The sequence below is a fragment of the Rhinatrema bivittatum genome, chromosome 11, assembly GCF_901001135.1.
Source record: "Rhinatrema bivittatum chromosome 11, aRhiBiv1.1, whole genome shotgun sequence".
Taxonomy (NCBI): domain Eukaryota; kingdom Metazoa; phylum Chordata; class Amphibia; order Gymnophiona; family Rhinatrematidae; genus Rhinatrema; species Rhinatrema bivittatum.
Window position 1 is genome coordinate 61,008,040 of NC_042625.1, and position 15,858 is coordinate 61,023,897.

A 15,858-nucleotide genomic window follows, 5' to 3' on the forward strand; every position below is an offset into this window, starting at 1 on the left:
TTTTGCATCCTAAATGCATTACTCTGCATTTTTAGCATTAAATGGACATTGTTTAAAAATACAATCTTAGACGCACAGTCCAGATGTATTCCACGCATTAAGAAAGGTAGAAGAAAGGCAAAACGATTACCAGCATGGTTAAAAGGTGAGGTGAAAGAGGCTATTTTAGCCAATAAAAAATCCTTCAAAAATTGGAAGAAGGATCCAGCCGAAGAAAATAGGAAAAAGCATAAGCATTGTCAAGTTCAGTGTAACCGATATGATTTGATATTTTGTTCAAGAACGTCGGTATAGAAAAATTCTAAATAAATAAAATATTGATAAGACAGGTGAAGAGAGTATTTGAAATGAAGTTGGCTATAGAGGCAAAAAACTCATAATAAAAACTTTTTAAAATATATCAGAAGCAAGAAACCTGTGAGGGGGAGTCGGTTGGACTGTTAGATGACCAAGGGGTTAAAGGGGCTCTTAGGGAAGATAAGGCCATTGTAGAAGGACTAAATTAATTCTTTGCTTCTGTTTTTACTATTGAGGATGTTGAGGAGATACCAGTTCCGGAGATGGTTTTCAAGGGTGATGAGTCATATGAATTGAACCAAATCACTGTGAACCTGGAAGATGTACTAGGCCAGATTGACAAACTAAAGAGTAGCAAATCACCTGGTCCAGATGGTATGCATCGAAGGGTTCTGAAGGAACTCAAACATGAAATTTCAGATCTATTAGTTAAAATTGTAATCTATCATTAAAATCATCCATTGTACCTGAAGACTTGATGGCCAATGTAACCCCAATATTTAAAAAGGGCTCCAGAGGCAATACAGGAAACTATAGACCAGTGAGCCTGACTTCAGTTCCGGGAAAAATAGTGAAAAATATTCTAAAGATCAAAATCACAGAGCATATAGAAAGACATGGTTTAATGGAACACAGTCAACATGGATTTACCCAAGGGAAGTATTGCCTAACAAATCTGCTTCATTTTTTTGAAGGAGTTAATAAACATGTGGATAAAGGTGTACCGGTAGATGTAGTGTATTTGGATTTTCAGAAGGCATTTGACAAAGACCCTCATGAGAGGCTTCTAAGAAAACTAAAAAGTCATGGGATAGGAGGCAAGGTCCTTTCGTGGATTACAAACTGGTTAAAAGACAGGAAATAGAGAGTAGGATTAAATGGTCTGTTTTCACAGTTGAAAAAGGTAAAAAGTGTAGAGCCTCGGGGATCTGTACTTGGACTGGTGCTTTTCAATATATTTATAAATGATGATACAAAATTATTCAGAGTAGCTAAATCACAAGCGGATTGTGATAAATTGCAGGAGGACCTTGGAGACTGGAAGATTGGGCATCCAAATGGCAGATGAAATTTAATGTGGACAAGTGCAAGGTGTTGCATATAGGGAAATAACCCATGCAGAAGTTACATAATATTAGGTTCCATATTAGGAACTACCACCCAGGAAAAAGATCTAGGCATCATAGTGGATAATACATTGAAATCGTCAGTTCAATGTACTGAAGCAATCAAAAAAGCAAACAATGTTAGGAATTATTAGGAAGGGAACTGTGAATAAAACAGAAAATGTCATAATGCCTCTGTATCGCTCCATGGTGAGACCGCACCTTGAGTACTGTGTACAGTTCTGGTCACCGCATCTCAAAAAAGATATAGTTGCACTGGAGAAAGTACAGAGAAGGGTGACCAAAATGATTTATTTATTTATTTATTTAAACTTTTTTTTTTTTTTTTTTTTAATATACCAATATTCGTCGAAACATAATATCGGTTTATATGGAACTGAACAGAGAAAGTACAAAAAACAGGGGGGATCGGAACTGGAGGGAATAACTTGTACAGTATTAACGGGAACAGGTATATACAGTGATAAGAGGGTATGGTAATATATAGTAGATACGAGGGTTTGATTAAGAACATAAGATGTGCCATCCTGGGTCAGACCAAGGGTCCATCAAGCCCAGTATCCTGTTTCCAACAGTGGCCAATCCAGGCTGCAAGTACCTGGCAAGTACCCAAACATTAAATAAATCTCAAGCTATTACTTGTTAATTAATAGTTTATGTATTATTCCTCTAGGAACTTATCCAAATCTTTTTTAAACCCAGTTACACTAACTGCTGTAACCACATTCTCTGGCAATGAATTCCAGAGCTTAACTGTGCACTGAGTGAAAAAGAATTTTCTTCGATTTGTTTTAAAGGAGCTACTTGCTAACTTCATGGCGTGCCCCTTAGTTCTTCTATTATCTGAGAAAATAAATAACTGATTTACATTAACCTGTTTCAAGACCTTTCATGTTTTGTAGACCTCTATAATATCCCCCTTCAGTCATCCAAACTTCAGTCATCTCCCTTCAGTCTCCAAACTGAACAACCCTAACTTCTTTAGCCTTACCTCATAGGGCAGTTGTTCCATGCCCCTTATTTTGGTCACCCTTCTCTGCACTTTCTCCAGTGCAACTATATCTTTTTTGAGATGCAGCGACCAGAACTGCACAGTATGCAAGGTGCGGTCTCACCATGGAGCGCTACAGAGGATGAGACAAGAGCCATTCCCTTCCTAATAATTCCTAACATTCTGTTTGCTTTTTTTTTTTTTTTTATCGCCACCGTACACTGGGCCGACGATTTTAAAGTATTATCCACTATGATGCCTAGATCTCTTTCCTGGGTGGTAACTCCTAAGATAGAACCTAACATCATGTAACTACAGCATGGGTTATTTTTCCCTATATGCATCACCTTGCACTTGCCCACATTAAATTTCATCTGCCATTTGGATGCTCAATCTTCCAGTCTTGCAAGGTCCTCCTATAATGTATCACAATCCGCTTGTGATTTAACAACTCTGAATAATTTTGTATCATCCACAGATTTGATCACCTCACTTATCGTATCCATTTCCAGATCATTTATAAATATATTTAAAAGCACCGGCTCCCTGAGGCACTCCACTATTTACCTTTTTCAACTGTGAAAACAGACCACAATCCTACTCTCTGTTTCCTGTCTTTTAACCAGCTTGCAATGCACAAAAGGTCATCGCCTCCTATCCCATGACTATTTAGTTTTCTTAGAAGTCTCTCATGCAGGACTTTGTCGAATGCCTTCTGAAAATCCAAATACACCACATCTATCGGTTCACATTTGTCCACATATTTATTCGCCTCTTCAAAAAAAACGAGGAGATTTATGAGGCAAGACTTCCCTTGGGTACAGATAAAGGAGATGGAACAACTCTGCTATGAGGAAAGGCGAAAGAGGTTAGAGCTGTTCAGCTTGGAGAAGAGATGGCTGAGGGGGATATGATAAAGATCTTTAAAATCATGAGAGGTCTAGAACGGATAGATGTAAATCGGTTATTTACACTTTCGGATAATACAAGGACTAGGGGGCACTCCATGAAGTTAGCAAGTGATACATTTAAAACTAATCGGAGCAACAGGAACTTGGTGCAAAATAATGATTAGCTGGTGATCAACAAGAGGAGACAAAGCCAAATTAGCCCACATGACAAATGGGACTCTTCTGTCTTGGCCACAGGGGCTGGAGGAGGAGGCTACTTCAGCTGCCATTTGTGCTCTGGGGGGGAAGGGAGGGAGAGAGAGAGCAAGAGTGTGTGTAAGTGAGCAAGAGAGAGTGTGTGTGATTGATTGCATGTGTGTGAAATAGAACATGTGTTTCTGATTGAGAGCATGTGTATAAGAGAGAGAGAGCATGTGTGTGATTGAGAGAATCAGGGCAGGGAGGTGACTGGTTTGTGTATGAGAGAGAGACTGGTCAGGGAGCTGGAGTTTGTAACTTTGGACCCATTTTAGATGCATCACAGCCAAGAAAGGTATCTATGAATAAAGGGTTTGCAAACGGGCACTCCTTACACACCAGCAAGGCAGAATTCTGGAATTTACAATTAAAACACTTTGGGAGGCCTAAGCAGGCCTCAAAGCAAGGCACAATGAGGCTAGTAGGCCCAAAGGCCACAGGGCTGGACAAGAAAGCTGAGGAGGCTGCAGAATAAGGCAGGAAGGTCAAGCAGATCACAAGGCAAGGTGCAACAAAGAAAGCCACGAGGGCCACACAGAAGGAAAGCAAGACAAAATGGGCCAAAGCAAAAAGAGCCAAAGTGACTCGATGAAGAGGCATGGAGTTGTGTGAGAGACAGGGCTAAATAAGACTGGCCCAGCAGCATCATAGGAGCTTCAAGGAGAGAGCTAGCCCAGGAGAGAGAGGGTGGCTCCATGAGGACCTCTGCTGGTTGGGAGGCTTTTTAGCAGCCAAGATTGTTACAGCCTGCTTGTTAGATATCTATTTTTGCTGATCCATGGTATTTTTTTTTTAATTTAATCAGAGAATAGTATACTCAGTTTACACATTGTATACTGTTCATTCTTATTTTGTAAGAACCATAGTAAAGGTCACGTGTGAGACCAACCTGAATAAAGTGCAAATGTCTTGGTGATGCACAGGTGATGAATGTTGAGATTAAAGAAAACCTTATATTAGGTGAAGTTTTCCTGAGTTGTCTCATGCTGCAGTTCTTTTCTGTGAAATTCTGAGTGACAGAAACAGTTGATAAAATGGACATCAACTAGGCTTTTAACCATTCATTTTTATTCTCCTGGGCACAGTTGTCTTCTGCTGTGGCTGCTATAATAAAGCATAGTCTACTTTTTATTTCATTGACTTTTATGGAATACAAACATGGGACAATAAATCTTGTAACCACAACAAAGTGGTTTGAAGTTATTCCATAGTCTACACTCACTAAGTAAATATTGTATATGGAGTAATTGATACACATCTGTGAATTTCATCGTATATGTATGATGTTGATTATAGTCTGTTGTACTGCAGAATTCCATCAACCATTCTATCCACCTCACCCTTTCCTTCCTTTCCCCTCAGAGCGCACACACTTTTTCCTAGCGTGTAGCAGATGGACTCAGGACCAATGGGTATGGTGTACTCCTGATAGCAGTTGGAGACTGATCAGATTTCAATCTGATGTCAGCCCTAGTACATATACCCCTGTAGGAAGAGCAGCTGTCCAGTATTTTCCGTCTTCATAGCAGTTAGGGACTCTATGCACGCCTGCACAGCGTTAGAGTAATTTACCAAAGAAAACCAAATTAAGAAGAAATCTTACCTCTACAGACGAGCCCTGCTTTCCTGCGGTGACACCCATTGGGTCCCTCCCCCAGTTGAGAATTCCCGAGGTGATTTCCGCGATCCCTCAGAGGTAAGCCTCAGTCTGGCGGCCGACCCTTGACGGGGACCTAGCCCCCGACATCGGGTGAGGCTGAGAGGCAGCAGGTGCAACCTCGAGCGCGGCGGTGAAGGTATTTTCCCTCTTCCCCCCACAGCCGGAGACCGCCCGGAACGAGACCGGGAAGCGCCAAGGCAAGGTAAGGTAGAAATCTATTTAAAAGTCTCCGGTCTCCGAAGCTCGAGGAGCCACACAGGTCACCAGCCGGGACCAGTGCCATCGGGTTGATCTGCCCTAGCAGGGCTAGACCCTGGTCAGATCCGAGGGTCCTCCCATGTGGAGACCCTCTGAGGTGGTCGCCATATTGTCCGCGTGGTCACCGTCACCATTTTGCTCTGTTCGCCGCCCTGTCCGTCATTCCGATCCATGCGCACAGAGGCGAGCCGTGCGCACAAATATCTTGTGCGCACAACGACGAGCGCCCAAGTACTGTGCGCACAAACCACACGCATAGCCACGTGCTTACTGTGCCGGGCGCATAACTTCGACTTGTGCACACAACAGCGCGCAAATCTCCCTGAGCGCGCACCAAACCTACACGCACAACTTCAACGCACCGGAGCGCACAACTGTATTTTACGCGCACAAGCCATGGCACCACCGGAAAAGAAACTCAAGGCTCAGGGCCTTTGCCCAGCATGCCACATTAGAGCTGCACAATAAATATATTCAGCTGGAAAAGGAACTCTTATTGAAGTGTGTTTCGCAACCTTCATAAATAGCCTCAGTTAATTTGTGGCTTATTTGGTAAAGCCTATAATATTCTGGGCAGATATAATCATAGGTTGCATGGGTTGCTTGAACACTTGTTTATGCGCCTGCCGGCGCTAAAGATATGGCACAATCACTGTGTAATTGAAATCGCTAGTGTGTGCACTTATCTTTTTCTTTGTTGAACGCAGGAAAAGGTGGCAGATGATCCTGACGTATAGTCTCCTATTAGAGCTGCACAGCATTAGAGGAGGCCACGGCCCTGTGTATACAGTGTGAAGAGGCCCTAGAGGATCCAACTCATGGCCCTCCCCAGCCGGTAACAGGTTCCGGCCTCTCGAACAGTACGCCGGACCTAGCATTGCACAGCGGGGACCCCCCCCCTCAAACGGGGATCCCCAGGGACACGGCGCCCCTTAGTCTAGACCCAGCATCTTTCTCCTGAGTGGAATTCGTCAAAGGTCTGCATACCTTCGTCCACATGCAACCGGGACCTCCTATTATACGGCCACAAGCTCCATCAGAGGACCTCAACATTCTGGGACCCTGTATGCCCAGGGAAGCGATCCCACTGCCCAGAAGTCCCACCTTCAGGGACACGGACAACTCGGATGAGGATTCAGAACCCCTGGAGGAAGGGGAACTCCCATCGGGGACAGAGCCCCACCGAACCATGAGACGCTTCTTCACCAAGGACGAGCTTCCAGACCTGGTCACACACAGCTTAAAAGAGCTTGCTTTCCTGGGCACAAGTGCCTCAGGGGAACCTAAGACGAACACTCTACTAGAGGGACTCCGTCAGACCTCCTGTCATTTCTCATTATTACAAGCCGTCCAGCAACTAATTGACCTAGAATGGGATGCCCCGGAAACTTCGTTCAAAGGGGGCGGGCTCTGGCAGCCATGTACCCTCTGGACCCGCCCTGCAGGCCGCAGCCAGTCCTTTTGGAACAAGCACAACAAAAGGGGCCCAGGCCCCAGCCACACCCCACAATGAAAATCAGCTGACCTGTCCAAAGGAAGAAGCCATAGGGGGCAGACTTGTCCTATCCATCATTCAAGAGGGATATTACCTGGATTTCCAACACCTCCCTCTGGACAAGTTTATGGAATCCCCCTGCCACAACCTTTCCAAGAGGATGGCAGTGGAAGCTACACTGACCAGATTGCTAGTCTTAGAGGCTATAACACCGGTGCCTCCACAACAAATAAATACTGGACATTATTCCATCTATTTTATCGTCCCCAAGAAAGAAGGAATGTTCAGACCCATCCTGGACCTCAAGGCGGTCAATCGTCACCTGAAGATTCCTAGCTTCCGCATGGAAACCCTACGCTCGGTAATAAGGGTGATACAACCAGGAGAGTTCCTTACATCCCTGGATCTGTCGGAAGCCTACCTACACATTCCGATCCATCAAGAGCATCAGCGTTTTTCTACGCTTCTTGATCCTGGGCCATCACTACCAGTTCCGGGCACTACCATTCGGGTTAGCCACTGCACCCTGGACATTCACCAAGATCATAGTGGTGGTGGCAGCAACACTGAGGAAGGAAGGAATCTGCGTGCACCCTTATCTAGACGATTGGCTGATCAGGGTGAAATCTCCAGAGGAAAGCCACCAGGCAACCAACAGAGTCAAAACTCTACTGGAGAGCCTTGGCTGGGTGATCAACACAAACAAGAGCTGCCTGCAGCCCTCTCAATCTCTAGAATACTTGGAAGTCCGGTTCGACACCAAACAAGACAAGGTCATCCTGTCACAGACAAGGAGATCAAAACTGATGACCCAGTTATGAACCCTGTTGAGCGAACTTCGCCCCATAGCATGGGACTACCTACAAGTCCTCGGCCTCATGGCATCCACGCTGGAAGTAGTGCCATGGGCACGAGCTCACATTGAGACCCCTACAACGTTCACTACTATCACAATGGAATCCCCTGTCCCAGAACTACACCGTACGTCTTCAGCTTCCGGACAGAGTTCGGGCCCAATTACAATGGTGGCTACAAGAAGGCCATCTGAGCCAGGGAACGAGACTATCCTCACCAACCTGGATCCTGCTCACCACGGATGCCAGCCTATGAGGATGGGGAGCACACTGCCAGGGGCTAACCGCCCAAGGGCAATGGAACAAAGAAGAGGCGGGATGGAACATCAATTACCTAGAAGCCCGGGCAGTCAGACTAGCCTGCCTACGGTTCGGTCACAGACTCCGAGACAAAGCGGTCAGAATAATGTTAGACAACACCACAACAGTGGCCTACATCAACCGACAGGGAGGAACCAGAAGCCAACAGGTGTCTCTGGAAATAGACCCCCTAATATCATGGGCAGAAGCGAATCTTCAAGAGATCTCGGCCACCCACATCGCCAGGAAAGACAACGTCGCTGTGGCTTACCTCAGCAGAGAAAGTCTAGACCCAGGAGAATGGAGGCTGTCGACCACAGCATTCCAATTGATAGTAAACTGTTGGGGAACACCAACCATGGACCTCCTGGCAAACCGGTCCAACGCCCAAGTGCCCAGTTTCTTCAGCTGCAGGCAGGAACCCCAGTCCCAGGGAATCGATACTCTGGTACAGACCTGGCCACAGGAAACTCTGTTATACGCCTTCCCGCCGTGGCCCCTATTGGGCGCAATCATCCACAAAATAGAACACCACAGGGGACCAGTACTTCTAGTGGCCCCGGACTGGCAAAGAAGACCGTGGTACGCAGACATGCGAAGACTGCTTATAGGGAGCCCCCTCCCACTACCTCCACACAGAGACCTGCTCTAACAGGGACCGATTCTCCACGAGGATTCAGCTCCATTCTCTCTTACGGTCTGGCCATTGAGAGGACTCACCTGAGGATGAGCGGATACTCGGGGGCAGTACTTGACACTCTACTCCGAGCAAGCAAGTTCTCCGCATCCCTAACATACATAAGGATTTGGAGAGTATTCGAAGCCTGGTGCGAGGACCGCGACATCATACCATGCTCAGTCAAAATTCTTGCGATTTTTGGAATTCCTGCAGAACGGCTTACAGAAGGGATTGTCTCTCAACTCCATCAAGATACAGGTGGCCGCATTGTTATGCTATGGAACCAAGAGCGAGAGCAGCAGCATAGCCTCTCACCCGGATGTCTCACGCTTTCCGAAAGGAGTCAAGCACATCCGATTACCCCTAAAGTGGCCGGTGCTTCTTTGGAACCTCAACCTGTTCCTGCTAGGAAATCTAGGACCCACTTTCAGACCTCTCCGCGGCCTGTCTTTCCAACTATTAACATTGAAGACAGCCTTCCTGCTGGCAGTCTGTTCGGCCCATCGCATATCTGAGCTACAAGCACTGTCCTGCCGGGAGCCATTTCTCAGACTCACCCCGGGAATTATCCAGTTACGCACAGTTCCTTCGTTCCTCCCCATCTCAACCAAACCATCTCGCTACCATCGCCAGATGAACATAAGAATTCTGAAGAGGCTCAAAGTCTACGCCATCTCAACGTCGGCAGACTCCTAATCCGATACCTGGAAAGGTCGGAATCTGTACGAAAGACGGACCATCTATTCATCCTTCACAGCGGGAAGAAGCAAGGGGAAGCGGCCTCGCGAGCAACCATAGCCCGCTGGATCAAAGAAGTCATCAAGGCGGCCTACATAAAAGCAGGCAAGCCACCGCCTTTACAAGTCAAGGCCCATTCTACTAGAGCCCAGGCAGTGTCCTGGGCGGAAACCAAGATGCTGTCACCTGCCGAGATCTGCAGGGCGGCGACATGGTCCTCCATCCACACCTTCTCCAGATTTTACCACCTGGATGTTCAGGCTCGAGAGGACACAGCATTTGCAAGGGCAGTACTAAGTGGGTCACGGGCAGCCTCCCACTCGGTTCGGGAGTAGCTTTTATACATCCCATTGGTCCTGAGTCCATCTGCTACATGCTAGAAAATGGAGAAATTACTTACCTGATAATTTCGTTTTCCTTAGTGTAGACAGATGGACTCAGCATCCCAACCATGGCTGCCGTTACTCATGGAATTCTCAGGGGATTCACGGGTAAGCCATGCTTTCCTTTTGCTAGGACACCCATCCTTCTGGGTGTTGATGTTTCTCAGTTGATGGCACTGGCGGTCTCCAGCTATAACCAATTCAGCCGGTTCAAATTTATTAAGTTAGCCAAGTTATAAAGTTAATCACGTTATTCAAATTATTCAGTCATACATATATCCACAATGCTTTTTGAGGAGAATACTGAAGAGCTGCACTTCCTGCAGGGGTATATGTACTAGGACTGACTTCAGATTGAAATCTGATCCGTCTCCAACTGCTATCAGGAGTACACTATACCCATTGGTCCTGAGTCCATCTGTCTACACTGAGGAAAACAAAATTATCAGGTAAGTAATTTCTCCATTTTCCCTTCATGTTTTCACCCACGTCTGTTAACTTTTTTGGCATTTTTAAGGGGCCTGGTGATAATCCGTACAGTGTATACAGCTCTGAATGTTCTTGGGTTTAGAGTGGGCAAGTGCAATCTGTGTGTCATAATTAGTGATTCTGCATTGTATTTCCAGATGTGCAGGCTGGGCCAGCACAAGCCAATCTGTAAAGTGCTACGGGATGGAATCATGCGAGTTGGTAAGACCATCGCACAGAGACTGACTGAGGAGCCTGTGAGTGAGTGGTTTAACCAGCCATGGAATAATGAGGAGACAGACAATCATTCCCGACTCAAACTCTATGCTCAAGTCTGTTGCTATCACCTAGGTATGTGAGTTATCAAGAGAAGATTCTGCTATTGTATGTGATGTGTATGTAAAGATACATATTGGTCATGATTGTTCCACCTGGCTAAATTTGGTGAGTGGTGTTCCTCAGGACTCTGCTTTATCTTCAGTCCTGTTTAGTCTCTACCTGATCCCATTGGGACAGATGCTTCAGTCACTAGGGGTTAATTAATTTCTATACGCTGATTATATTCAGCTATATATACCCAGTAGTAAACATAATGAGATACTGAAAAATATATGACAAATATACATATATGACAAGTGTAAATATATGACAGTGATTAAGACTTGGATGTCTGTAATTGGCTTGCCACGGAATGTCCAAAAAGCTAAGCTTTTGTGAGTCGGAAAATTTCCCCCAAGAGAGGAAGATCAGCAGATCACCTATGATGATGATCAGTTCTCTATTTTAACTGAAGGATCAAACTAGATTCAAAACTGACTTTTAAACCACAAAGTTGCCGGTTGGCAAGTTAAATGTAAGACATTGATAAAACAGGCTAAGAGAGAATTTGAAAAGAAGTTGGCTGTAGAGGCAAAAACTCACAGTAAAAACTTTTTAAAATATATCCAAAGCAGAAAGCCTGTGAGGGAGTCAGTTGGACCATTAGATGATCGAGGAGTTAAAGGGGCACGTAGAGAAGATAAAGCCATCGCGGAAAGATTAAATGATTTCTTTGCTTCGGTATTTACTGAAGAGGATGTTGGGGAGGTACCCATACTGGAGAAGGTTTTCATGTGTAATGATTCAGATGGACTGAACCAAATCACGGTGAACCTAGAAGATGTGGTAGGCCTGATTAACAAACTGAAGAGTAGTAAATCACCTGGACCGGATGGTATATACCCCAGAGTTCTGAAGGAACTCAAAAATGAAATTTCAGACCTATTAGTAAACATTTGTAACCTCTCATTAAAATCATCCATTGTACCTGAAGACTGGAGGATAGCTAATGTAACTCCAATATTTAAAAAGGGCTCCAGGGGCGATACGGGAAACTACAGACCGGTTAGCTTGACTTCAGTGCCAGGAAAAATAGTGTAAAATGTTCTAAACATCAAAATCACGGAACATATAGAAAGACATGGTTTAATGGAACAAAGTCAGCATGGCTTCATCCAAGGCAAGTCTTGCCTCACAAATCTGCTTCACTTTTTTGAAGGAGTTAATAAACATGTGGCTAAAGGTGAACCGGTATTTGGATTTTCAGAAGGCGTTTGACAAAGTTCCTCATGAGAGACTTCTAAGAAAAGTAAAAAGTCATGGGATAGGTGGTGATGTCCTTTCGTGAATTACAAACTGGCTAAAAGACGGGAAACAGAGAGTAGGATTAAATGGACAATTTTCTCAGTGGAAGGGAAATGGGCAGTGGATTGCCTCGGGGATCTGTATTAGGACCCTTACATTTCAATATATTTATAAATGATCTGGAAAGAAATATGATGAGTGAGGCAATGAAATTTGCAGATGATACAAAATTGTTCAGAGTAGTTAAATCACAAGCAGAATGTGATAAATTGCAGGAAGACCTTGTGAGACTGGAAAATTGGGCATCCAAATGGCAATTAATTTAATGTGGATAAGTGCAAGGTGATGCATATAGGGGGAAAAATAACCCATGCTATAGTTACACAATGTTAGATTCCATATTAGGTGCTACCACCCAAGAAAGAGATCTAGGCGTCATAGTGGATAACAGTGTGCTGCGGCAGTCAAAAAAGCAAACAGAATGTTGGGAATTATTAGAAAGGGAATGGTGAATAAAACGGAAAATGTCATAATGCCTCTGTATCGCTCCATGGTGAGACCGCACCTTGAATACTGTTTACAATTCTGGTCGCCGCATCTCAAAAAAAATATAACTGCGATGGAGAAGGTACAGAGAAGGGCGACCAAAATGATAAGGGGAATGGAACAGCTCCCCTATGAGGAAAGACTAAAGAGGTTAGGACTTTTCAGCTTGGAGAAGAGACGGCTGAGGAGGCATATGATAGAGGTGTTTAAAATCATGAGAAGTCTAGAACGGGTAGATGTGAATCAGTTATTTACACTTTCAGATAATAGAAAGACTAGGGGGCACTCCATGAAGTTAGCATGTGGCACATTTAAAACTAATCGGAGAAAGTTCTTTTTTACTCAATGCACAATTAAACTCTGGAATTTGTTGCAAGAGGATGTGGTTAGTGCAGTTAGTATAGCTGTGTTTAAAAAAGGATTGGATAAGTTCTTGGAGGAGAAGTCCATTACCTGCTATTAATTAAGTTGACGTAGAAAATAGCCACTGCTATTGCTAGCAACAATAACACGGAATAGACTTAGTTTTCAGGTACTTGCCAGGTTCTTATGGCCTGGATTGGCCACTGTTGGAAACAGGATGCTGGGCTTGATGGACCCTTGGTCTGACCCAGTATGGCATGTTTTTATGTTCTTAACCTATGTATTGATCTAAATACCTTATCCCAAATATGTGTCTATTTTAAAATGTATGATGATTGACCTCATTAAGTCAATGTACATGTTGATTTATAATATGTATGTCATGTTGTAAATCATTGTGATCTTTATTTGGAACGATGGTATATAAAATGGCTATATAAAAAAAATAAATAAAATAGACAGTGTAAGGCCATATTATTTAGAGAAGCATTTGGTCACTCTGCTGCATGATATAGTTTTAAATGTTTTAATGTTTGTTTATTTGAAGTATAATTTTGCTGTTGATAATTTATGGACATAAACTTGTAATCCGCACTGAACTGAACTTTTTGGAAGAGGTGGAATATAAAATTTAAGAAAAATAAATACATTTACAAAACTAAAGTATTATTAATATTCAGGGTTCTAGGTTTTTTTGGCGCTTTGTTCCTCTGAGAGTAAGCAGGATGAGAATTCCTTATCAGTGGGTGACCATATGGCAGAGCTCAATGCGTAAATGTATACAAAAGTTTCTAGAAACTGAGCATGTGTAGCACAACCTTTCGTTGCATGGGACCACCTCACTTCAATCTTTGTTTTTATGCTGAGCCCTACGGTCACGGTTATTCTCTCTCTCTCTCTCTTTTTGAGGAAACAATTTTTAAAATCCTGAATTTTCACATGGGGGCCTTCTAGTTCTCTTGATTCCACTCATCTTATTATCATTTTTCTTTATTTTTTTGTTGTCAACCAGGTGTACTGACATCAGTGCATCAAGCAATATCAGTCAGGGTTTTATTTTGTTAAAGTCGAGCTGTGTGATTTTGCCTCATTAGTTTTTTCAGCGAATGTCCCAGAAAGCGATGAAGGCTTGCAACTTTAATAAGTGCCTCTGGTGCAAATGCATCATATCTATCACATATCCTCATGTTAGATGTGTGGCCTGGAAGATGACCTCAACATCTTATGTGTGGCATTCCTAATGAGAGCTGATGGAGAAGCTCTGGAGAGTTAAGTCCAGTCTATTGGCATTGAGGGACCCAGAAGCTGCACTGACTGCTGATAGTGCATCGGCATCAGTCCCCCTCAAAATTGAGGATCCATAAGGACCAGGGAGATAGGCTATTGTTCAGTTTCTCCCACCCAAAGAAAACAAATGGTTCTGCTGCTTCTCTTCCAGCATTGAAGAGCCCCAGTGATGTGCATTGAGCAAGGCCAAGAAACATCGGTATTGGTATTCGATTCCAGGAGTGTGAATATTCTGGCTGCTGCCTTGAATCACTAGAAGCATTCCCACAGAGCAGACAGCTCATCCTCACATCTTTATCAGGAATTGCAACAGCCTTCAAGGGTTCAGATGCTAGACACTGATCTTCCTAAAGTGACTCGGGAAGATGTGGCCTCACTTCCTGCTTCCCATGTAGAAATGGAATCATCAATTTTCGAGGAGGAATGTTGCAGAAGGATCTGGTAGCCATTGGGCTGAAAGAAGTCAGGCATTGGTGCATCAGCATTAACAGCATTAGTTTCCTTATATTGAGGTCCAAACCCTGCTGAAGTCTCTAGGAGCATCCATCAGAGGGGCATCGACATTAGGTATCACCGTACCAATGTTAATTTCCAGTGTACTAGGTTAGGAAGCACAGAAGTTCATCAGGGTCTAGATGCTAACAGAAAAGTACTGTCCTTAATGAGGCCTTGTCTGCTGGCCAGATGCATGCTCAGTCCACACGACTAAGCTACCGTTCTGGCATGGGCTCAAGAGTATTTGTAGGATACAGTTATGGATCTGGGGTCTTCTCTGATCAGGAAATGTCAGCAGCTCTCCCCTTGGAGCTCTTTCTTCCACAAGAAAGGAGGACTATGAGTGGGGTGCCAAAGAAACCTTTCTGCCAGCCGAGGAGTTATTATCTTCACCCCTCATCCCCATCAACAACAGGGACCTCGCTCTTCTCCCAGACATTAGAAGGGCCCCAAAGCCAGCATTCCAGCCAAAACTTGGGACAAGGATTTGAATGGATCCAAGGACAGCATAGCCAGGATCTCAGTATCTATGCTAGAAATCCTTTCTGTCAGGGGAAGTCTGAGGTTTTATATAAACCAGGGTAACCTCAGACACATGGATTCTCAGCATAGTCAAGAATGGATACAAATTTTGTCCACTGGAAAATCCATCAAATTTCCCACCAATAGGCTTTTGGTCAGCTTCTCAGCATCAGAAATTCTCCTCCCTTTTAGAGGCCAATGCAATCAAACCTTTTTCACTAGGGGCAATAGGGTGTGGATTATACTCTAAGTACTTCCTGATTCTAAAGAGATTGCAAAGACTTTGTCCTATTCTAGACCTGAGGTGTTTTGAACAAATTGCTGGTAGGGAAAAAGTTGAAGATGGTTTTCCTTGCTACCTTTTTAATCCCTTTTCTAGAAAAAGGAGACTGACTATGCTCCATATATCTCAAGGATGCTTATACCAATATGGAGATATTCCCAGATCTGAGAGAAAATTTTCAGATTTGTAGTAGGGCTTTGAAGCAGGGAAGCTTGAGATACGAACAGCTTACGATATCTTCGACACCTCCACTAGAGTGTCTGCAACTGCCATTTCGGCAAGACGCTGGGCCTGGCTCAAGTCTTCTGACCTTCACCCAGAAGTATAAGACAGGCTCTCTG

General features: G+C 44.1%; 1 protein-coding gene across 2 annotated transcripts in view; it reads left to right on the forward strand.

The window, feature by feature from the left end:
- MED13L (mediator complex subunit 13L) overlaps window positions 1-15,858 on the forward strand; it is a 667,498-nt gene that overhangs the window by 598,501 nt on the left and 53,139 nt on the right. For both annotated transcript variants that reach the window (XM_029619261.1, XM_029619262.1), the window contains one exon: window positions 10,557-10,749. In XM_029619261.1, coding sequence (XP_029475121.1) covers window positions 10,557-10,749 — 193 coding nt within the window. The remainder of the gene's footprint in view (window positions 1-10,556; window positions 10,750-15,858) is intronic.